The following is a 25366-nucleotide window of genomic DNA, read 5'->3' as shown; positions in this document are numbered from 1 at the left end:
TGAATACCATTTGCTAAAATTTGGATATCTTTTTTGAAGGTAGACTCTGAGTTCAAAACCAGCCCTGAGTTTGTTAAAACTAGATGACTCCTCAGTTATGTGTTTCAACAATAAGAACAACAAATTGTTTATACTGTTGCATAGTCATTCACTTATTCTTTCAGTGAATAGTTGAATACTTGTTATATGCTGTAGACATTTTTCTAGAAACCAGAAAAATAGCAGTGAAACGACAAATCCTTGACCTTAAGTGGTATACATTCTGGGAGATTCCACAGATGTTAGAGTGTTCCAGTGGATTTTGAAATGTAGAATTTGGTTTGTTTTCTTGACTAAACTCTCTTTTTGTATTTGATGAAAAATAAAAAGAGCTGTCAGAAACAAGCTATTATTTTTTCGGAAAAAAAGCAGCATTTTATGTCTTACAGAATACTTGGATAAAAGCAGGTTCCTCATGGGACAAGGGTGTTTTTTCTCCTCTTTGAATAAGGATTAAAATCACCGCAAACATAAAGATCACATAAATAACACTGCATTTGTTAAGAGGTTTTTAACATGCAGTTAAAGTAGGGATGATTTTTGTGATTGTCCTCCTGGCAGGTATGGTATTTTGTAATACTTAACTCTTGGCATAAAATTATTTTTATGATTTGTATGTTGTAACCTAATAGCAGGAAACCCTGGTGGTATAGTCGTTAAGTGCTATGGCTGCTAACTAAAAGGTTGGCCGTTCAAATCCACCAGGCAGAAACTCTGTGGGGCAGTTTTACCCTGACCTATATTTTTTTTTTTTTATAGGGACGCTATGAGTCGGAATCGACTCAACAGCAATGGGTTTGGTTTTTGATTAACCTAATAGCGTTAAGTTATGTGTATTATTTTCTATGACTTTGCCACAGTCAGGAATTTTTCTAAAAATGGTAGTGTAACTTTAATGGCTTTTGAGGAAAAAAGAAGAAAGACACCTATTTTTTTGAAACACTTTTGATTGATGGAAGCACATGGTAAGATCTTATGAATTTAAAAAACAGTAGCATCCACAAACATGTATTTTGATACGCCATAAAATCCCTAATTTCTCATGATAGGAGAGTACTAGCCATTCCACAGATACTTCAGCATTTCTATTTGGAAATGTAATACAACACAACTAAAAACGTTAGTAATAAACATGCCTATCCCCACGTAGCCTGTGAGCTGCCTTCTGGTCCTCCACCATATCACTGTCCTAACTTGGCAAGATTCTGTTTACCATTCACTAATATCTTCCTTCCTGTATTTCAGTTTCAAATTATGTATTATTTAATATGAAAGATACAATACCTGCAAGATTATTCCCTTTTATTTGACTCTTAAATGCACTTGCTACATTTAAAACTAATTATGTAAGCATTATTTGCTTTTAAAATTCATTCACAAAAAATGCTCTGTATACAACTCAAATTATTTCAGAACATAGAAAAGGAAGCTATGCTTCCAAATTCATTCTGTGAAGCCAGCATAACCCTGATACCCAAAACCAGGCAAAGACACCACAAAAAAGAAAATTAGAGACCAATATCTCTTATGAATATAGATGCAAAAGTCCTCAACAAAATTCTACCCAATAGAATTCAACATCATATCAAAAAATAATATACCACGACCAAGTAGGATTCATACCAGGTACGCAAGGATGGTTCAACATTCAAAAATCAATCTATGTAATCTACTACATAAGTAAAAGAATCACATTATCATCTCAGTTGATGCAGAAAAGGTATTTGACGAAGTCCAATGCCCATTCATGATAAAAACTCTCAATAAAATAGGTACTGAGAGAAATTCCTTAACGTAATAAAGGGCATCTATACAAAACGGACAGCCAACGTCATTCTTAATGGAGAGAGGCTGAAAACATACCCCTTGAGAATAGGAACAAGACAGAAACACCACTCCTATTTAAGGTTGTACTAGAAGTCCTTGCTAGAGCAGTAAGGTTCTCCTGCTCCATCAGGGGTTCTCCGTTGTGTTCCCTGTCAGGGCAGTCATCGATTTTAGCCAGGCACCATCTAGTTCTTCTGGTCTCAGGCTGATGTAGTCTTTGATTTATGTGGCCCTTTCTGTCTGTTGGGCTCATAATTACCTTGTGTCTTTGGTGTTCTTCATTCTCCTTTGCTGCAGGTGGTTTAGACCAATTGATGCATCTTAGATGGCCACTTGCTAGTGTTTAAGACCCCAGACGTCACTCACCGAAGTGGGATGCAGAATGTTTCCGTAATTGATTTTATTATGCCAGTTGACCTAGATGTCCCCTGAAACCATGGTCCCCAAACCCCCGCCTCTGCTACTCTGGCCTTCAAAGTGTTCAGTTTATTCAGAAAACTTCTTTGCTTTTGGTCTAGTTCAGTTGTGCTGACCTCTCCTGTGTTGTGTGTTGTCTTTCCTTTTACCTAAAATAGTTCTTGTCTACTATCTAATTAGTTAATACCCCTCTCCCTCCCTACCTCCCCACCATATCTGGGTTGATGTCTGGTCACTCTGTCCTGTGTTCTAGTCCTGGGTTGATATCTGCTATTATTGATTTTCTAACCAGTAACTCCCTTTAGTATTTCTTGTAGTTTTGGTTTGGTTTTTACAAATTCCCTAAAGTTCTGTTTATCTGGAAATGTCCTAATTTCACCTTCATATTTGAGAAACAGTTTTGCTGGATATATGATTCATGGCTGGCAATTTTTTCTCCTTCAGTGCTTTGTATAAGTCATCCCATCGCCTTCTTGCTTGTATGGTTCCTGCTGAGTAGTCTGAGCTTATTCTTATTGACTGTCCTTTGTAGGTGACTTTTCATTTATCCCTAGCTGCTCTTAAAATTCTCTCTTTATTTTTGGTTTTAGCAAGTTTGAATAATATGCCTTGGGGACTTTGTTTTGACGTCTACCGTATATGGGATTTGATGAGCATCTTGGATAGATATCTTCTCATCTTTCACGGTATCAGGGAAGTTTTCTGCCAACAAATCTTCAACAATTCTCTCTGTATTTTCTGTTATCCCTCCCTATTCTGGTACTCCAATCACTCGTAGGTTATTTCCCTTGATGGAGCCCCACATAATTCTTAGGGTTTCTTCATTTTTTTAAATTCTTTTATCTGATTTTTCTTCAAATAAATTAGTACTAAGTGTTTTATCTTCAGTCTCACTAGTTCTGCCTTCCGTTTCCTCAATTCTCTTCTGATTTTCAGTTGAGTTGTCTAATTCTTTAATTTTATTGTTAATCTTTTGAATTTCTTATTGCTTTGTCTCTATGAATTCTTGCAGGCTATTAAATTTTTCATTATGTTCTTGAATAACCTTTTTAAATTCTTCAGCTGCTTTATCTGTGTGTTCCTTGGCTTGTTCTGCATTTTCTCTGACGTCCTTCCTGATCTCTTGAAGAGTTCTATATATTAATCTTTTGTATTCTACATCTGGTAATTCCAGGAATACATCTTCATCTGGAAGATTCCTTGGTTCTTTACTTTGAGAGCTTGTTGAAGCAATCGTGGTCTGCTTCTTTATGTGATTTGATATTGACTTGTTGTCTCTGAGCCACCTATAAGTTATAAAAAAAAAAAAAAATTTAGTATTAATTTATTTTATGTTTGCTTTCTGTATCCTAGCTTCTTGCCTTGTTTTCTTTTGATATGCCAAAATAAGCTGTTTGAGTGAGCTAGCTTGGTTATTTGCACCTTTGAAGCTCTAACGTCCTGTCACTGGATGGCTAGAGCTGTTACCAGGTATATGAGCCTAGGAGTCCATTCAATTTTCTTGTATGGATTCAGCTCAGGTGCCCAGGTAGTTGGTCATCAAGTGTGTGGTACAGGCTCTGCCCTATAGTCTTAGAGGGGTGGGGGTGATTGATGTATGCACAGGTATCTGGTTGCAGTAGGGGGTCATGCTCTGAACAAGGCAGCGAGCTGACAACCATCCCCCGAGTATCTGTGAGGAAAGCGTGTCCCTGTTCCCTAGAGCACAGAAGTGGGTCAGTTCTGCAGCCGGACTGAGGGCACCCAATGATTTTGGTTGTAAGGACTGGGAGGCATGACTTATCCTTGGACCCCTGTCACATGTGGCTAGGTGATGTGGGTGGAGCCACCAGTCCACAGGCCTCTGATGTGGGTAGGTGAGGGCCCTGTTTAATAGGCAAAGAGATGTCAGACATCAGAAACCCACCTCTCCACTGCACATCTGAAACAGCTGAAGTCAGATTTCAAGCACATACACTGTTGCAGTAACAAAGGCCTAATCTCCTATAATGGGCCCACACAGGTTCACATGGAGTGAGAGGTATTCAGAGTCCATGGACCATTTGTGCCTGGACAGGAGCCACTTCTGTCCTGAGCTCCCCAGCTTAGTGGATCTGGCAGATTATCTTTTACCCCAATTGTTAATTTATTCCTTCACCAAGGCTAGGAGAATGGCTCAAGACATGTAGCAGGACCTATCTCAGGCCCAGGGAAATTGACAGCCACTGAAACCAGCTTGGGGGCTGGGGATGTGGTAAAATAAACACAAGTACTTAGCTTTTGCTGAGAGCTCTGTTCTTCTCTGATTCTGAAAGCATGAGTAGATTCTGCGGCTCACTGTCTCTTCCTGAGGAAAGTGCATCCCGAATGCTACCGCCAGCCCCATCGCGGTTGCTACAGCAGATTGTGCCTGAGAGGCACTGGTTTCTCCTGAGTCAGGTCTGGCAACTCCTCGCCACTTCTGAACCCTTGCTGCTTAGTCTGATTTCCTAAGTTTGCCTTTGATGTTCAGGGCTCCTAGCTTGTTATATATATAATTGTTTCACTTGTTTTTTTCGGGTCTTTGTTGTAAGAGGGATCCCTGGAAGTGTCTGACTACTGCGCCATCTTGGCCCCACCCCTCTGTATTAACTTTATATGGAAAGGGAAGAGGCCCGTGATAAGTAAAGCTCTATTGAAGAAGAAGAATAAAGTAGGAGGACTCCCACTACCTGACCTCAGAACCTACTATGCAGCTGCAGTAGTCAAAACAGCCTGGTACTGGTACAATGACAGTACATTGACCAGTGGAACAGAATTGAGAACCCAGATGTAAATCCATCCACCTACAGTCATTTGATCTTCAACAAGGGCCCAAAGTCCATCAAATGGGGAAAAGACAGTCTTTTTTTAACAAATGGTGCTGGGAAAACTGGATGTCCATCTGCAAAAAAATGACACAGGACCCATACCTCACACCATACACAAAAGTAATTCAAAATGGATCAAATATCTAAATAGAAAACCAGAAACTATAAAGATCATAGAAGAAAAAATAGGATCAATGCCTAGGGCCCTAATATACAACATTAATAGAATGCAGACCATAACCAACAACACACAAATTCCAGAAGATAAGCTAGATAACTGAGATCTTCTAAAAATCAACACTTATGCTCATCTAAAGACTTCACCAAAAGAGTAAAAAGAGAACCTACAGACTGGGTAAAAATTTTTGGCTATTACAAATCTGACAAAGGCCTAACCTTTAAAATCTACAGGATTATCTAACACCTGTACAACAAAAAGACAGATAATCCAGTTAAAAAATAGGCAAAGGAAATGAACAGACACTTTACCAAAGAAGATGTTCAAGTGGCTAACAGACACATGCGGAAATGCTTCTGATCACTAGCCATTAGAGAAATGTAAATCTAAACCACAATGAGATACCATCTTACCCTGGCATTACTGGCATGAACAAAAATCAGAAAATAACAAATGCTGGAGAGGCTGTGAGAAGATTGAAACTCTTATGCACTGCTGATGGGAATGCAAGATGGTAACAACCATTTTGGAAAACGATATGGCGCTTCCTTAGAAAGCTAGAAATAGAAATACTATATAATCCAGCAGTCCCACTCCTAGGAATATATCCTGGAGGAATAAGAATCGTCACAAAAATAGACATATGCACACCCATGTTTATTGCAGTATTGTTCACAATAACAAAAAGATGGAAACAGCCTAGATGCCCATTAGCAGATGAATGGTACATACACACTGTGGAGTACTAGGCAATGATAAAGAACAATGATGAATCTCTGAAGCATCTCACAACATGGATGAGTCTGGAGGGAATTCCGCTGACTGAAATAAGTCAGTCACAAAAGGACAAATATTGTGTGAGATCACTAGTATAAAAATTCATGAAAAAGCTTACACACAAAAAGAAACAATCTTTGATGATTATGAAGGAGGGAAGGCGTGGTGATGGAAAAACACTAAATGGAGAATAGATAAACAGTAATTTTGGTAAAGGGTAAGACACTACACAGTATTGGGGAAACGAGCACAACTTGTATAAGGCAAGGTCATGGAAGCTCCATATACACAGCCAAACTCCCTGAGGGATCGAACTGATGGGCTGAGGGCTGTGGGGACCATGGTCTTGGGGAACATCTAACTCAATTGGCATAACATTGTTTATAAAGAAAATGTTCTACATTCTACTTTGGTGAGTAGCGTCTGGGGTCTTAAAAGTGAGTGGCCATCTAAGATACTCCACTGGTCTCACCCCTTTGGGAGCAAGGAAGAATGAAGAATACTAAAGATACAAGGAAAGATTAGTCCAAAGGACTAATGGACCACAACTATACCACAGCCTCCACCAGACTGAGTCCGGTAAAACTAGATGGTGCCCAGCTACCACCACTGATTGCTTTGACAGGGATCACAATAGAGGGTCTTGGTCAGAGCTGGAGAAAAATGTAGATCAAAATTCTAATTCAATAAAAAGACCAGACTTGCCTGCCAGAGACTGGAGAAACCCTGAGAGTATGGCCCCCAGACACCCTTTTAGCTCAGAAGTGAAATCAATCCCGAGGATCACCACTCATTCAAAGATTAGGCAGGCCCATAAAACAAAATGAGACTAGAGGAGCATACCAGCCCAGGAGCAAGGAGTAGAAGGCAGGAAGGGACAGGAAAGCTGGCAATAGGAAACCCAAGGTTGAGAAAGGGGAGTGTTGACATGTTGTGGGGTTGTTAGCCAATGTCATGAGAAGCCAGTTTTTTCTGTAAACCTTCATCAAAAGTACAATAAAAAAAATAATAAATGCACTGGAGATTTACTGTGTGCAAGAAACTTGCTGGATGGCTGTAGTATTTGTCAGTGTTTTTTTATGGACACATGATGCAGCCTCTAGGTGGCACAAACTGTAGCCCTCAACTACTAGCCAAAGGTTGGTGGTCTAAATCCATTCAGAGGTGCTTCAGAAGACAGACTTGGCGATCTGCTTTGGAAAGGACCCAGCCTGGAAAGTCCTATGGAACAGTTCTACTTGGCCACGTGGAGTCACCATGAGTCAGGATCGATTGTCTAGCAGCAAACAATAGCACAGACACGTAAAGGGATATATAAATGCATAAGACATGTTGTTTTATTGTTAGGGGCCATCAAGTCAAGTCTGACTCATTGCCACCTCACAGGACAGAGTAGATCTGCCGCATAGGCTTTTCTAGGCTGTAGTCTTTACAGGAGCAGATTGCCAGGTCTTTTCTCCCACAGAACCCATGGTGGGTTCAAACCACCAATCTTTTGGTTAGCAGCTGAGCTCTTAATTAGTGCCCCACCAGGACTCTTTGCATAAGGCATACTTCCTTCCAATTTGGTAATAATCCATGTATCCTTATTCATCCTGTACCTTTCTCTTGGAACGCCATCCTGCTCTTCTCTCACCACTGGGATCTCTGTATTCTTGCCTCCTTTTCCTTTCCAGAATTTCCTAGTCACAGTTCATCACACTTACAGGCCCTCAAGAGGTCACTATACAATAATGCAACATTTACTTATTTCGCCTTGGTGTTGTTGCTTTCATATCTGACTGTACCCATGAGGTCTGAGCTGTGGCTATTTAATTAAAATTAAATGAAATGAAAAATCCAATTCTTCACCTGCATTCACCACATTTCAAGTGGGCAATAGCCACATATGACTCATGGCTACTATATTGAATGAACACTAATTTAGAACATTTTCACCATCACAGAAAGTTTTATTGGACAACACTAGATTGTAAACTTCCTTAAGCTGTATTATTTAAATAAATAAGGTTCAAAAATTAGTAAAATAATACATTTGAAAATAGATATATTTGGCTAGTGATGTGGGGCAAGGAGGGGGATCAGTATTATCTGGTAAATGGACAGAGCTGCGTGTTGTTAAAAGTGGACTCCTTTATATATGAGATGGTTACATCAAACTCTTAAGAAAGACATGGATGTTATGTCAGCTGAAATAAAGGTACTGGGGATTCAAAACAGCTACAAAAACCACGCAGAACTTATCACTCAAATTTGAACAAACGTGGTTAACGTGAAATAATACACTACAGAGACAATATCTGATTTTTAATTTGTCGATCGAGGTATCTATAATATCTAGTCTACGTCGCTAGAGTCGGAATCGACTCAGTGGCAAAGAGTTTATACCTATTCAAACTTCTTCAGAAAGAAATTATTTTAATGGGCTTGAAATGTAATCTTTATGAAATATTGTCTTCTAAAAATACATATTCTGGGAATTCTAAAAATTCTGCACTAGTAACAAGTGTGCGCTCTTATTTTTTACTAGCACAATGAAAAAGTAAGTTGTTGCATTTAATTTAATTTGGAAAACAGCAAATATAGAAATTATCAGTTTGGTAGTAATATACTCTACTGCCTTTTCTGAATATATGACCATGCAGTGTCATAAAATTTTGTTCAATGCATACAAAAAAGTAGAACGGATATTCTGTGAAGGGAAGTGAGCTAGGCATAGGTGAAGCAGCATGGACTTTGAAATCAGACTGGCTTTTCTGCACTAGCTCTGCCTCTGAGTGACAGTGTGTTGTTGTTGTTAGGTGCCATTGAATTGGTTCCAACTCATGGCACCACTATGTACCACAGAACGAAACACTGCCTGGTCCTGTGCCATTCTCACGATTGTTGTTATGCTTGAGCCCATTGTTGTAGCCACGGTGTCAATCCAACTCGTTGAGGGTCTTCCTCTTTTCCACTGACCCTGTATTTTACCAGGCATGATGCCATTCTCCAGGGACTGATCCCTCCTGACAGCGTATCCAAAGTATGTAAGATGCAGTCTCGCCATCCTTGCTTCTAAGAAGCATTCTGGTTGTACTACTTCCAAGACAGATTTGTTCGTTCTTTTTGGCAGCCCATGGTATATTCAGTATTCTTCTCCAGCACTACAGTTCAAAGGTGTCACTTCTTCAGTCTTCCCTATTCATTGTCCAGCTTTCACATGCATATGATGCAATTGAAAATACCATGGCTTGGGTCAGGTGCACCTTAGTCTTCAGGGTGACATCTTTGCTTTTCAATACCTTAAAAAGGTCTTTTTCAGCAGATTTGCCCAATGCAATGCATCTTTTGATTTCTTGACTGCTGCTTCCATGAGTGTTGATTGTAGATCCAGGTAAAATGAGATCCTTGACAACTTCAGTCTTTTCTCCATTTATCAAGACATTGCTTATTGGTCCAGTTGTGAGGACTTTTTTTTTCTTTATGTTGAGGTGCAATCCATACTGAAGGCTGTGGTCTTTGATCTTCATCAGTAAATGCTGCAAGTCCTCTTCACTTTCAGCAAACAAGGTTGTGTCATCTGCATAATGCAGGTTGTTAATGAGTCTTCATCCAATCCTGATGGCCTCGTTCTTCTTCATATAGTCCACCTCCTTGGATTATTTGCCCCACATACAGATTGAATAGGTATGGTGAAAGGATACAACCCTGACGCACACCTTTCCTGACTTTAAACCACGCAGTATCCCCTTGTTCCGTCTGAACAATTGCCTCTTGATCTATGTACAGATTCCGCATGAGTAAAATTAAGTGTTCTGGAATTCCCATTTTGCAATGTTATTCATAATTTTTTGTGATCCACACAGTTGAATGCCTTTACATAGTAAAACACAGGTAAACATCCTTCTGGTATTGTCTGCTTTCAGCCAGGGTTCATTGACATCAGCAATGATATCCCTGGTTCCACGTCCTCTTCTGAATCTGGCCTGAATTTCTGGCAGTTCCCTGCTGATATACTGCTGCAACCACTTTTGAATGATCTTCAGCAAAATTTTGCTTGTGTGTGACATTAAAGGTATTGTTCGATAATTTCCACATTCAGTTGGATCACCTTTCTTAGGAATAGGCATAAATATGGATTTCTTGCAGTGAGTTGGCCAGGTAGCTGTCTTCCAAATTTCTTGGCATAGATGAATGAGCAGTTCCAGTGCTGCATCCGTTTATTGAAACCTCTCAATTGGTATTCCCTCAATGCCTGGAGTGTTGTTTTTCACCAATGCCTTCAGTGCAGCTTGGACTTCTTCCTTTAGTACCATCGGTTCCTAATAGTATGCTACCTCTTGAAATGGTTGAATGTCGACCAATTCTTTTTGTTATAGTGACTCTCTGTATTCCTTCCATCTTCTTTTGATGCTTCCTGCATTGTTTAATATTTTCCCTCATAGAATCGACCCTTCACTATTGCAACTCAAGGCTTGAATTTTTTCTTCAGTTCTTTTAGCTTGAGAAATGCCGAGTGTGTTCTTCCCTTTTGGTTTTCTATCTCGAGCTTTTTGCACATGTCATCATAATACTTTACTTTGTCTTCTCGAGCTGCCCTTTGAAATCATCTTTTCAGTTTTTACTTCATCATTTCTTCATTTTACTTTAGCTTCTTGACTTTCCCAAGGGCAAGTTTCAGAGTCCCTTCTTACATCAGTTTTGGTCTTTGTTTTCTGTCTTTTTAATGACCTCTTGCTTTCTTCACGTGTGATGTCCTTGATGTCATTCAACAACTCTGCTGGTCTTCAGTCATTCATGTTCAACGTGTCAAATCTATTCTTGAGATGGCCTCTAAATTCAGGTGGGATATACTCACAGTTGTACTTAGGTTCTCGTGGTGACACTGACAGTGTAGTCTTAAGCAAATGACTTAAACCCTCTGAATATATTCACTCATTGGTAAGATAGGGTTATTGATTCTTACCACACAGTTTTGTTATGAAATTTAAGCAAAGCAGGTGTGTGTTGTACCTAACACTAGTCCTTTGACTACTGAGTGTCTTTCCTTGTTGGCCTTTCAGTGTCTTCACCCCCTAGTTAGAGCCAAATAACATGAGATTCTATATTTGATTTTTCTTTTTTGATGAATGATATTTTTTGTTTGTTATCATTTTCTGTCTTTAGATCTTTTCTCTTATCCATGTTTCGTTGATGGCAGCAATTATAAACTAAGACAAAGAAAGGAAATTTTAGTGAGATTTTAAGATAGAGATAACCTATACCGTTTAGCATCAAAAAACGAAACCTAACCCAGTGCCATCAAGTTGATTCCGACTCATAGCGACCCTATAGGACAAAGTAGAACTGCCCCATAGAGTTTCCAAGGAGCGCCTGACGGATTTGAACTGCCGACCCTTTGGTTAGCAGCCGTAGCACTTAACCACTACATCACCAGTTTCCACTGTTTAGCATAGCAGTAGTTCATACACCTCTCAAAAGGACAATAGAATATTGTGTGTCACTTTCTGTGTCAAGAGCAACAACACTGTTTATTTGACTGGGCTGACCTGAAGCGGTATACTGTATGGTAACATTTAATCACTCTAAGGACCATTAATTAACATGGCAAGGCTGTATCCACCTGACCGCTCTTATGGCTTAGGGGAAGGAATAAGTAACATTCATTTGCCTGAGGTTAAACTCTCCATTATTATCTCTCCTTCCCACACACATTCATACATACATACACCCTGCACACATTCACACATACTGATTTTTGGGAGACCAAAGTGTAGAATGTCATGGATTGAATTATGTCCCACCAAGAATGTGTGTATCAACTTGGTTAGGCCATGATTCCCCGTAGTGTGTAGTTGTCCTCCATTTTGTGATTATAATTTTATGTTGAGAGGCTTAGGATGGAATTGTAATACCACCCTTACTCAGGTCACCTCCCTGATCCAAGGTAAAGGAAGTTTCCGTAGGGTGTGGCCTGCACCACCTTTTATCTCTCAAGAGATAAAAGGAAAGAGAAGCTAGCAGAGAGTTGGGGACCTCACACCCCCAAGAAAACAGCACCAGGAGCAGAGCACATCCTTTGGACACAGGGTCCCTGCGCCTGAGAAGCTCCTAGATCATGGGAAGATTGAGGACGAGGATCTTCCTCCAGAGCCAATGGAGAGAGAAAGCCGTTTCCTGGAGCTGACACCTTGAATTTAGACTTTTAGCCTACTTTACTGTGAGGAAATAAATTTCTCTTTGTTAAAGCTATCCACTTGTAGTATTTCTGTTATAGCAGCACTAGATGACTAAGACAGACTTGCCTAACCAAGTTGATACACACGTTTTTGGGGGGACATAATTCAATCCATGACACAGATCTTATTTTCATGCTTTTGTTCATTTTGAACCATTTAAAATGCCTTCTTCTTTAACCAACATATTTGATTTGCATAACGTTGGTTTTTGGAGTGAGGGAAATCAGGTTTCTGAACCCCATGCTTTGACTGTTGTTGTTGTTGTGTGCCCTCAAGTCTATTCCAACTCAGAGCAATCCTATAGGACAGAGTAGAACTGCCCCCATAGGGTTTCCAAGGCTGTATTCCTTACTGTAGCAGATAGCCACATCTTTCTCCCATGGAGTATCAGCTGGGTTCAAACCGCCAACTTTTCAGTTAGCAGCTGAGTGATTAATCTCTTGCCCAAGCAAAAGCATTAGATTTCCCATCTATGAAATGGGAATGAGAAAACTTATTTTATATGATTATTTTCTTTAGAAGCTTAAATGAGAAACAGACATTTTAAGAAACCCTGATAGGATACTTTACTAATAAATATCAATTTTCCTCAGGATCCAAGGAACTAGTCTTCTGTTTAGTGAAAGGTGAAGGGCATAGAATTTGTCAGATCGGGGTTCAAATTTTGGCTCTGTCACTTATCAGCTGTGCAAATATAGGCATATTATTTATTTACTCTTTTAAAGTCTTCATTTGTAAAATGGGAATAATAATTCTTATGCATGCATTGTGAGGAGAGTGTGAAATGTATATAAAATGCTTTGTGCTATACGTGGTGTTGACCAAGAACTACTGAGCTGTTACTATAAAAACTCTATTTCAATTATTATTTGTGGTCTGACTTATGTTGTATTCCTCCAGTGATATTTTCCAAACAAAAATTTAAGTTTCTGGAGAGTGGGGATCAGAATTGTCTTTTCTTTGAACTCTATAGGCACTACGGTAGTGGGTTTATAGTAGTGCTATTTGGGTTATAGTAGTGCTAAGTGTATCGTGCCAGTGTTTGTTCAACCTCTGACAAGTAGAATAAATCCCTGAGATTTCTGCTTACCCGCCTGTCAACCACTACCCTCAGGAGGGTCAATGGAAGCAATGTTGTTGTTGTTATTGTTAGGTGCCATCGAGTCGGTTCCAACTCATAGCGACCCTATGCACAACAGAACGAAACACTGCCCGGTCCTGCGCCATCCTTACAATCGTTGTTATGCTTGAGCTCATTATTGCAGCCACTGTGTCAATCCACCTCATTGAGGGTCTTCCTCTTTTCCGCTGACCCTGTACTTTGCCAAGCATGATGTTCTTCTCCAGGGACTGATCCCTCCTGACAACATGTCCAAAGTATGTAAGATGCAGTCTTGCCATCCTTGCTTCTAAGGAGCATTCTGGTTGTACTTCTTCTAAGACAGATTTGTTCGTTCTTTTGGTAGTCCATGGTATATCCAGTGTTCTTCGCCAACACCGCAATTCAAAGGCGTCAACTCTTCTTCGGTCTTCCTTATTCATTGTCCAGCTTTCACATGCATATGATGCCACTGAAAATACCATGGCTTGGGTCAGGTGCACCTTAGTCTTCAGGGTGACATCTTTGCTCTTAAACACTTTAAAGAGGTCCTTTGCAGCAGATTTGCCCAATGCAATGAGTCTTTTGATTTCTTGACTGCTGCTTCCATGGCTGTTGATTGTGGATCCAAGTAAAATGAAATCCTTGACAACTTCAGTCTTTTCTCCGTTTATCATGATGTTGCTCATTGGTCCAGTTGTGAGGATTTTTGTTTTCTTTATGTTGAGGTGTAATCCATACTGAAGGCTGTGGTCTTTGATCTTCATTAGTAAGTTCTTCAAGTCCTTTTCACTTTTGGCAAGGAAGGTTGTGTCATCTGCATAATGCAGGTTGTTAATGAGTCTTCCTCCAATCTTGATGCCCCGTTCTTCTTCATATAGTCCAGTTTCTCGTTTTATTTGTTCTGCATACAGATTAAATAGTTACGGTGAAAGAATATAACCCTGATGCACACCTTTCCTGACTTTAAACCAATCAGCATCCCCTTGTTCTGTCTGAACAGCTCCCTCTTGATCTATGTAAAGGTTCCTCATGAGCACAATCAAGTGTTCTGCAATTCCCATTCTTCACAGTGTTATCCACACTTTGTTTGTTTGTTATGATCCACACAGTCAAATGCCTTTGCAGAATCAATAAAACACAGGTAAACATCCTTCTGGTATTGTCTGCTTTCTGCCAGGATCCATCTGACATTAGCAATGATATCCCTGGTTCCACGTCCTCTTCTGAAACCAGTCTGAATTTCTGGCAGTTCCCTGTGGATATACTGCTGCAGCCGTTTTTGAATGATCTTCAGCAGAATTTTGCTTGCGTGTGATATTAATGATATTGTTGTATAATTTCCACATTCGGTTGGATCACCTTTTTCAGGAAGAGGCATAAATATGGATCTCTTCCAATCAGTTGGCCAGGAAGCTGTCTTCCATATTTCTTGGCATAGACGAGTGAGCACCTCCAGTGCTGCATCTGTTTGTTGAAACATCCCAATTGATATTGTATCAATTCCTGGAGCCGCCTTTTTTACCAGTCCCTTCAGAGCAGCTTGGACTTCTTCCTTCAGTACCATTGGTTCCTGATCATATGCCACCTCTTGAAATGGCTGGAAATTGACTAATTCTTTTTGGTATAATGACTGTGTTTATTCCTTCCATCTTCTTTTGATGCTTCCTGCATCTTTTATTATTTTCCCCATGGAATTCTTCACTATTGCAACTTGAGGCTTGAATTTTTTCTTCAGTTCTTTCCGCTTGAGAAGTGCCGAGCGTGTTCTTCCCTTTTGGTTTTCCATCTCCAGCTCTTTGCACATGTCATTATAATACTTTATTTTGTCTCTTCCAGAGGCCCTTTGAAATCTTCTGTTCAGTTCTTTTACTTCATCAGTTCTTCCTTTTGCTTTAGCTGCTTGATGCTCAAGAGCAAGTTTCAGAGTCTCCTCTTTTCTTTCTTTCCTGTCTTTTCAGTGACCTCTTGCTTTCTTCATGGATTATATCCTTGGTGTCATTCCACAACTCCTCTGGTCTTTGGTCACTAGTGTTCAGTGTGTCAAATCTGTTTTTGAGATGGTCTCTAGATTCAGATGGGGTATACTCAAGGTCATATTTTGGCTCTCGTGGACTTGCTCTGATTTTCTTCAGTTTCAGCTTGAACTTGCATATGAGCAATTGATGGTCTGTTCCACAGTTGGCCCCTGGCCTTGTTCTGACTGATGATATTGAGCGTTTCCATCGTCTCTTTCTACAGATGTAGTCAATTTGATTTCTGTGTGTTCCATCTGGCGAGGTCCATGTGTATAGTCGCCGTTTATGTTGGTGAAAGAAGGTATTTGCAATGAAGATGTCGTTGGTCTTGCGAATTCTATCATTCGATCTCTGGCATTGTTTCTATCACCAAGGCCGTATTTTCCAACTACTATTGGAAGCAATAGGGTTGGGTAAATCATTAAGTGTAATGGAGGCAAATCAAAGTAATAGCTTGTCCAAGATAATATTACAACAATTGTAATATGGGATTAGAACCCTATGAAGGGATATTGACAAAAAGAAAATACTTATATATTTGACTTACATGATATCTGTCAGTTTATGCCACACCCAGGCCATTATCTACTATTACTCAAAAAGGAAAAATATGTGTGTGTGGCCTACTATAGATGAATGTGGTGTAATGCAGTCCACTAGTTAGTTGCCCCTGACCTGTACTATGTGCTCCCTAATGACTTTATGATGACTAGTTTGAAGGAAGAAAGCAAAACAAAAAGAAGAGATTACAAGGAGCTGAACATAAACAGGAAAAAAAAGGAAACTGGTCAGGTTAAAGAGATAGCAAATTCTGCCAAGGTCTGCCTCAGCCATTGCATTGCTAACTTTTTTATGGTTTATCTATTTACTATCATTATTTGTGTTACAGTTTTTGTTATTTTAAAATATTGTCTTTGTAAAATCATTATACCTATGATACACTTAAAGATACATCTTTTAAGCTATTTAAATTAATTATTGGGGAACATGAAGGGTAATTTGAAAATAACACACACTTAAAAAAAAATCCTGCAGCCCTTGAGTCAATCCTGACTCATAGGAACGCTACAGGACAGAACAGAGCTGCCCCATAGGGTTTCTAAGGCTGTAATCTTTATGGGAGCAGACTGCCACATCTTTCTTCTGGTGGAGTGACTGGTGGGTTTGAACTGTCGACATTTTGGTTAGCATCTGAGCACTTAACCACTGCCTCACCCTGTTCCTTAGCCAACCAGAAAAAATCATTTTGGAAGCAAAATACTTTTTCTGCCCTCTAAAGTAAAAATAAAACACACAACAAAGTTTTCAGTGCCTTTCATAATCTTACCTTATTTTTTCTACATTTGCTTATGAAGCAGTGCTCTTTCTTATTGATGCTCTGCAAATCTATAATTTGAAGCACTGTCCCCATGAGGTAGATCCTACTTAACTCCTTATTAGTAGGAAATAAAAAGTTGAATATTTTGTCTTAGAATGTTACAAAGTAAAAAAAAGAATCAAAATAGAATTTCAGGACTTTAGGCTCTCCTGCCAGATTTCATTATTTTGAGACTTATATGTCATCCTGTTTATGGAGAAATAGAAAAGTAAACAGGTTTAGGGTCTAATTGGTATGTGTAATTTTGTTTTCAGATCATAGAGGAGGCAAGCTTCCAGTTCCTGTTGTTATTATTGTTGAACATTTTTGTCTAAATCAGGAGGGCTTGTTTTATCTAGTCTTACCCAAGTCAGATGTGATCCCTGTACTTTTCCATTTCTGTTTGAAGGTATAACAAAATCGCTCATCATTACAGTGTTTATTGAAGTAAAAACTTCTGTGTGATTGCACAGAAGTCTAATAGACTTGAAGTAAAGGCTGTCAAGTTCAGGGATAGTTAGAGTGCAGTTGTTCTTCCCTATTGCACATTTTTGGCATTTGTTTGGGAGGCCAGAAATTTTCATTTAGTTCCCTGTAAAATAATTTATTAAAAATTTTGAGGTTTCTCCTAAATATGATACGTAAGGAATACTTTTTAGAAAAATGCTATGTGAAGTTACCAAGAGAAGGGTTATTTTCTTTTATTATGTCCCCTGCTCTCAATTATTTTTTTATCCCCCTCTTTTTTTTTTTAAATTTTAGAGGGCTGCTGAAGTATCAAACTAATTTAGATACCCACCCTCCTGGCTGCATCAGTCTTAACCGGACCCGCTACCAGAATATTTCCTTACCAGAGTATCTCTCAGAGGACTTCCATGAACTTTTCCCTGGAGAATTTTCAAAACCAGATGAGCTTACACGGAATATGTTTGTGAAGATTTGTAAGGAAGAGCCCAGGTTCCAAGCTAATTTTCCACAGGTTAAATTAATTCTGTGTCTTAGATGGTTTCTGCAAATCCCGGTTCCTATAATGGTTGATCAAAATTGTATTTAAATAGGTTTTTTGAAGCTATATAAAGCAATTATTCTTGTGGAATGATGAGAATGCTTTTTGAATATTTGTATTATACACGTTGGGGTGGAGTCGATTTGGACTCATAGAGACTTTATTTGACAGTGTAGAACTGCCCCATAGGATTTCCAAGGCTGTAATCTTCATGGTATACTGGTGGTGCAGTGATTAAGAGCTTTGCTGTTAACCCAAAGGTTGCCAGTTCAAACCTACCAGCCACTTCTTGGAAACCCTTTGAGGCAGTTCTACTCTGTCCTGTAGGGTCACTATGAGTCAGAAGCTACCTGATGGCAACGAATTTGGTCTTCCTGGTTAATCTTTACGGAAGCAGACTGTCAGCATCTTTCTCCTGTTGAATGGCTAGTGGATTCCAACCGCTGACCTTTTGGTTAGCAACTGAGCACTTAACCACTTACTAACAAGGCTCCTTATTTGTCTTATAATTACACTAAAATTGGGCAGAAAAAAACAGAAATGTTGACTACATAGCAGTCATTCTTCATATCAGGAAAAGGAAACCAGAGGTTATATTGTGATAGCTCCATTGGTACACAAATGTGCCCTTCAGATGCTATCTTTCCTCACAATTTCTCTTTCCTATTATATCTTCCTTGGTTCACTTGAAACAAAAAAAACCCAAGTTCTTACATTTTTTTTTTTTTTTTTAACTTAGGGAAAAGTGCTTACCCACAAAGGAAATGTTGCATTGCCTGATCAACAGCGCTTTCCTTGTGCTTTCTTTCCTCCTCTTTTCTTACTAATCAGCATTCCACTTCACTTCTGAGGTTCCACTTGTACCTTGACTTTCAAGTACTTGATTCTTTAACTGGTAGCTTTTATTAAAGCCGAAGACCCTGCCTCTTAGTTTATTTGGGAAATGCAAGCCCACTGTGGTTGGCACATTACATAGTTATGAGTTTATTTTAAATCTTAAACATTTTTCTTATGGAAATTGGATTAAAGTTGCCCCTTTTTCTTATAGTTTAATGGTTCTATTTCACATAGTTGTGTATTCTTCAGCAACAATTTAGAAGAGTAAAGCCCCGTCTCAGAATGAGGTCAAGATAAACAGTTTGTGAACTGAAGTTACCCTGGCAACAGAAAGGCCCTGAGGCTTTTATGTAGTATCCCTGAGAGAGATTTTCTTCCCCTGCCTTCCTATGTGTGCATCCCTGCTACCTGTGAAAAGATACTCCCTAAATGTCATTGAAGCACCATGGGAGAATAACTTTGGGAGAAAAACCCTGCACCAAGAGTTGGAAAACCTAAGTTTATTTTCTGACTCTACCTCTGAACTCAACTAATTTTTTTAAATAGTCAGAATCTCAACTCATCTTACTTGTAAAGTGGATATAATGATAAGAACTCAAAGGCTTGTTGTACAGCCATTAGATCAATGCATGCAGATGTGATTTGTAGACTATAAAGCGTCATATGAATGCATGTTAGACTATCTTCTTCATATTACTTCATGAAAGTAATTGCTCAGGTAGTTAAATAAGGGTCCTAATCTTCACTGGAAACCCTGGTGGTATAGTAGTTAAATGGTACGGCTGCTATCCAAAAGGTCAACTGTTTGAATCCACCAAGTGCTCCTTGGAAACTCTACGGGGCAGTTCTACTCTGTCCTATAGGGTTGCTATAAGTCAGAATCAACTTGACAACAATGCATTTTTGGTTTTTTAAATCTTCACTTGTGGCTGCCCACACAGAAAATTGTACTCTTTTCCTATACAAAGTAGAATTCTAAAATAGTGATGCTAAATGTCTGTCTTCAGAAGAGAAGAAAAGGGAGCCGAAAGCTACAGTCAATATGAGGATAATATTGGAATAAGTGTGCTAGTCTTGTGTTTATTATTAATAATAGTCCTTTAATTTCCATTAGAATTGACAGTGTTGAGAATTTTTCTGGCCTTTACACAATGCTGAATGCTAGATAGGGCAGGTATGGGGACTCCTATTTTACTCATGTTGGACCTGATGCTTAAAGGGTATTTGTCACAAAGTTGCAGGGTTACTACCTTGCAGGGCTTGTTCTGTGTTGCCTGGTCTTCACACACTGTTGGGCTAAATGCCCTTATATGAGGAAGAGACATGATCTGTCTGCATGGAAGGTGGTAGATCTAGGACAACTATATAAATAAGATTTTAAAATGTAACCATTAAAATGGTGATTTTTGAGTAGAGGCCTCATAGTGATAAGGAAGATGTAGTGTGCAGTTGTAGGAGAAAGGTTGGCCACACAGGCTTCTATACTTCCCAAAGTACTCAGTTATCCAGGGATCAGGGCTGTCCACCTAGCACATATTTAAAATTTATCATTGTTTTCAAATTCTAAGCATTATCTTCTGTTTATATGATATTATGTAAAAGTAACTTGCAAAATAATGCCTAACATATCCCATTTTTTAGAATATGTGTCTATTATAAGTTATAAAATATCTACGATTTTCTCTTTTCTTTTTTTAATAAACATTGGACTGTTACATTTTTTTCTAAACTCATTCTCAGATTTACCTGTGCTTTCAACCTCCTTCTTTCTACAGAAAGATATTGTATATACACATTATACATTTGCTGTGTGCACAGAAGAATTATGAAAGGATGTATACCTATCTGTTAATGATTGTTATACCTGGGGCCTGGGGTCTGATAGTGTGGTCTTAGCATCACTTCTCTTTTATTTTTTATATCTGTATTATTTGAATGAGTTGCAGTGAGCACTTATTGTTTTTTAGTCCTTCACTTTTTATTATTTAAAATATAGATTTTAAAATACAGAGGAACCCCCAAGACTATGACCCTAAGACACCCCTCTGAACTGGAACTGAACCCATTCCCTGAGGCCATCTTTCAGCCAAGCCATAGACAGTCCTGTAAAATAAGCGGTAACACCTGAGAAGAAGGTGTTCCTTAGAACAATTATTAAAAAAAAAAAAAAAATGAGATCAAAAAGGCAACATTTGTTTAAAAGCAAAGATGAGAAGGCAGGAAGGGGTAGAAAATCAGGACAAAAGGAAACGAGGAACCTGGGGCAGAAATGGGGAGAGTGCTGGCACGTTGTGAAACCAATGTCATGGAACACTTCATGGACAAACTGTTGAATGGGAAACTAATTTGCTCTGTAAACTTTCATCTAATGCATAACAAAAATTAAAAAAAAAAAAAAATATTTACCTAAGACAGTTGATAACATGATGAAATCATTAAAAAAAAAAAAAAACAGATTAAAATGTTATTACTAAAATGTGTGAGATAAGCAATTTCTTAAGGGTATTTTCAAAAATTCTTTAGACTTGGCTCTGGATTTCTGGACCTTTGTGTCTATACTGTGCTGAAAGACTTTACAGATGTATTCGAAGCAATAAGCCAGTGACCATCATCTCAGTCATAAGTCATCCCTCAAATGTCATGGAAATTCGAATGGTCAAAGAAAATTTTAAAGCAAGACCTGGCCAGGTGAGTTAGTGGTCAGCAACTTTTAATATACCCTTTATTCTTATTTAGTTTTTGAAAATTAGCAGACATAGCATCATTGGAATATGTGAGCTCCTTTCTTGATCATTTAAAAATGATCTGTTTCTTTTTAGTATATCATCCTACATTGTCCCAGTGTGTCTGCATTAGAAAATCATCCATTTACCCTCACAATGGTAAGAAATTTGGTTCTTGATTTTTAATTTTTTTATTTGAAGTGAAATGCACTTTTTTGCTTTCTTTGTATTCTCTATCTTATTCTAAAAATTATTCAGGGATGTCGTAATATCCTTAATGTTTAAGAAAGTCATTGTTTTATACAGAAATATGGTTATCTGTTCAGAAACTTTATACTTATTTATTATTTTCTGTTACTTTACAATTCAGGAGGTGATATATTAAAGATTTGTTAAAGCGTGTTCATTCAAGATGCAGAAAATTCCTCGGAAGTCTCTACTTTTTCTTTTATAAAGTACATCATGTTCTCATGTTTGTACAATTCTCTATGTGCACAGTTCTCGTATGTGCACAGAGTCTCATATGGGCATATTTTCTTTTTAGGGTAATTGAATTTAAGAAAAAAGGGGGTATTCTTAGTTGAGATGGAAGCATTAGAAAATCTAGGCAGTGTTTAGAATAGGTAAAGCCCAATGTCATTAGTATCCATGCTATGTATGGGGGAGGTAGTGGAAAATAAACTTGGAGAAATAAAGTAGTGTAAATAATGGAGATTCCAGCTAACTGATTGGGGCCATCAAATACTTGTAACCTATTGGTATGTTCCTAAAATTATTATTAATAATTTTTACTTTTCATAGCAGTTTTAGGTTTATAGAAATATTGTGCAGAAAGTACAAAGATTTCACATATACATACCCCAGTTTCCCCTATTATTATCTTAGTGTGTTACATTTGTTATAATTAATGAACCAATGTTAATACATTATTAACTAAAGTTCATAGTTTATATAAGTGTTCACTCTTTGTGTCGTACAGTCCTCTGGGTTTTAAAAAATGTATGAGGTCATATATTCACTATTACAGACTCACACAGAATAATTTCACTACCTGTGGTGGATTAATACTTTTGCATGTGGCCTTTCTAACCATGGTCTTGTAACTCCCACTCAGGTGATTGTGTTGTAGGGTAATTGTGGACTACCAAGAGGATTAGTCAGTTCTGCATTAAAAGAGAGCCAGTTCCAGAGCAAAGGGGAGGAGTCCACCACTACCAAGGAAGGAGAGATCCAGCAGCAAGAGACAGTATGGTAGGCATCCTAGCCCACAGAGAGAGAAAGCTGAGTGCCTTCAGGCAGAGACTGAGGGCCAGGGAGAGGTGTGTCTTCAAGCACAGCTGGGAAGAGGCTATCCTGATAGAAGAACTATATCCTGAGGTGTTCTTGAGCCTGAATTGTAATTCTTACTTCCCTAATAAACCCCATAATTGTGCATATGGTCTGTGAGTTCTGTGGGGCCATCGCAATGAATTATCTAACCCTGTAGAAAGTACTGTGGAAGGGATGGTTGATGCTGAATTAGTAAAGATGGCAGAGAGAGGAGGCATGTCTGACCTCTGCCTCCTGGGAATCAGACAGGCTGTTGATCTTGATTCTCCTTTTCCCTTGTGAAGAGAAGGTCAGAGACTGCCCCCTGGCCATTTTTACAGCTGGTGTCAGAAGTGGGATTCTTTGCAATGGCTCCAGACTCACGAAAGCTTGGGACTTTGTAGGAGAAAGACTAAAGGGGCTTGGGAAGTGAAACTTTTGATTCTTAGATCATTACTTTGGTAGTTGTTACCTGTAATGACTGAAAAGTTGCACCTGGAGTGGCCTGGGGCAAAAGCCAGGCCACATAAGGAGAATGATTGATAGGGGACCAGGATCTTCTGGTCCCACCCAGTCAGAGGCCCAAGACCATATGCATATGAATGGGAAGATAGTTAAGGTGTAGAGAAAACTAAACTGGAATATTTTAAAAGGGTTATGTGTTTAGGATTATTCATTTATCTGAGGGTAGTATGGATATATGAATGTTTCTCATATCTCATGTTGTAAAGCAGACCTAAATGTATGCTAGAAATGAATATTGGGTATTATAGATTACAGAGAGTGTGTAACTCTGCCTTCAGCCAATATTTGATTGGATCTGCTAAAAGGGGAGATAGGATTTGCCCAAGAGAAACACAGGTTGTTTGCATGCAGTAGCCTTGTGTATAGGGTGGGGACTTTAGGTTGAAAACCTGAGCCCCTCTCAGATTTGCTTTTGAAAAAAACACGCAGAACTACCCAGAACTGCTGAGAGAACAGAAGATTTGCATTTGAAGGAAGAACTTACAGAAAAAAAAACAATTGGACGTTGTCATGGATTGAATTGTGTCCCCCAAAAGTATCTGTCATCTTGATTAGACCATGATTCTCAGTATTGTGTAGTTGTCCTCCATTTTGTGATTTTCCTATGTGTTGTAAATTCTGTCACTGTGATGTTAGTGAGATGGATTAGCAGCGGTTATATTGATGAGATCTACGAGATTAGATAGTGTCTTAAGCCAATCTCTTTTGAGATATAAAAGAGAGAAGCAAGCAGGAAGTTGGGGACCTCATACCACCAAGAAAGCAGTGCCAGGAGCAGAGCATGTCCTTTGGACCCAGGGTACCTGCGCAGAGAAGCTCCTAGTCCAGGGGAACGTTGGTGACAAGGACCTCCCTCCAGAGCTGCCAGAGAAAGCCTTCCCCTGGAGCTAACACCCTGAACTTGGACTTCTACCTACTAGACTGTGAGAAAATAAATTTCTCTTTGTTAAAGCCATCCACTTGCGGTATTTCTGTTATAGCAGCACTAGATGACTAAGACAAAATTTGGTACCCAAAGTGGGATGTTGCTCTAACAGATAACCTAAAATGTGGAAGTAGTTTTGAAACTGTGAATGGATAGAAGACTCAGAAGGAAGTGAGGAGAACTTTAACACCAGAGAAGGTGTAGATGGTTAGATGGTAAGAAGCAGCAGCAGAGGACTGGCAGCAGCAGTGAACCAGCAACAACAGAACCAGGAGATAAGCACTGAAGCTGACCCACAGAGTGAGACCCACGCCTGTGTGCAGGCTTCCTGGTGGAGTAGGGTGCCTCCAGGCACTTATTGGTGGAGCTACCGAGCTTTGGAACACTTGCCCCAGCAGGGCAGATGCAGGCGTGAGGCCCGAGGGTGGAGAGGCCAAGGAACACAGGTATGGCCACGACCTCAGGGATTTCAAAGGGTGGAGCCATGACCTCTGGTGTTTCTAAGGGTGGAGTCACCACTCGGATGACGACTCCTCCGCCTAAAGCTGAAGGAGCAGAGTTGCCTTACCAGTACGCCTGGAAGGTGGAGTTGAAGCCCAGGGGCAAGGGGCCTCCACTCAGAATCCTGAGAATGTGGTCAATACCTAGAGTCTGGAGGGCTGGGCCATTGTGTAAATTGTCTCAGAGAACAGAGAATTATTTTCAAGTGTTGAAGGCTAATGTAATGAGTTCTGCTGACTTGGTTGGTGCCTGTTATCCCTTCTTTCCCTCCAGTTTCTCCTATTTGTAATGGAAATGTCTAGCTTGTGCCTGTTTTGCCATTGTACCTTTGGAAACAGATAACTTGTATTCTAGATGTCACAGATGAAGATGAATTTTTGGATTTTGGACTTGGAGTTGATTTAAGACTTGCTATGATATGAGGTGAATATATGTTTCATGTGGCAAGGATGTGAATTTTGGGGGGTCAAAGGATGGAATGTCATGGATTGAATTATGTCCCCCTAAAATATCTGTCAACTTGGTTAGCCCATGATTCCCAGTATTGTGTGGTCCTCCATTTTGTGATTTTCCTATGTGTATTAAATCATAATCTCTGCCTGTGGTTAAAGAGGATTAGAGTGGGATGTAACACCATTGCTCAAGTCACATCCCTGATCCAATGTAAAGGGAGTTTCCCTGGAGTACGGCCAGCATCACTTTTTATCTTACAAGAGATAAAAGGAAAGGGAAGCAAGCAGAGAGTTGGGGACCTCATACCACCAAGAAAGCACTGCTGGG

General features: G+C 39.2%; 1 protein-coding gene across 1 annotated transcript in view; it reads left to right on the top strand.

Annotated features, from left to right (window-relative positions):
* Nucleotides 1-25366, top strand: part of NOX4 (NADPH oxidase 4) — a 178907-nt gene that overhangs the window by 74763 nt on the left and 78778 nt on the right. The window contains exons 8-10 of the mRNA XM_003418556.4: nucleotides 17524-17740; nucleotides 21128-21292; nucleotides 21424-21486. Coding sequence (XP_003418604.2) covers nucleotides 17524-17740; nucleotides 21128-21292; nucleotides 21424-21486 — 445 coding nt within the window. The remainder of the gene's footprint in view (nucleotides 1-17523; nucleotides 17741-21127; nucleotides 21293-21423; nucleotides 21487-25366) is intronic.

This window comes from Loxodonta africana, chromosome 7 (assembly GCF_030014295.1).
Source record: "Loxodonta africana isolate mLoxAfr1 chromosome 7, mLoxAfr1.hap2, whole genome shotgun sequence".
NCBI classification, from domain to species: Eukaryota; Metazoa; Chordata; class Mammalia; order Proboscidea; family Elephantidae; genus Loxodonta; species Loxodonta africana.
Note: the sequence above shows the minus strand (reverse complement) of the source record. Positions and strands in the feature narration are given on the sequence as shown.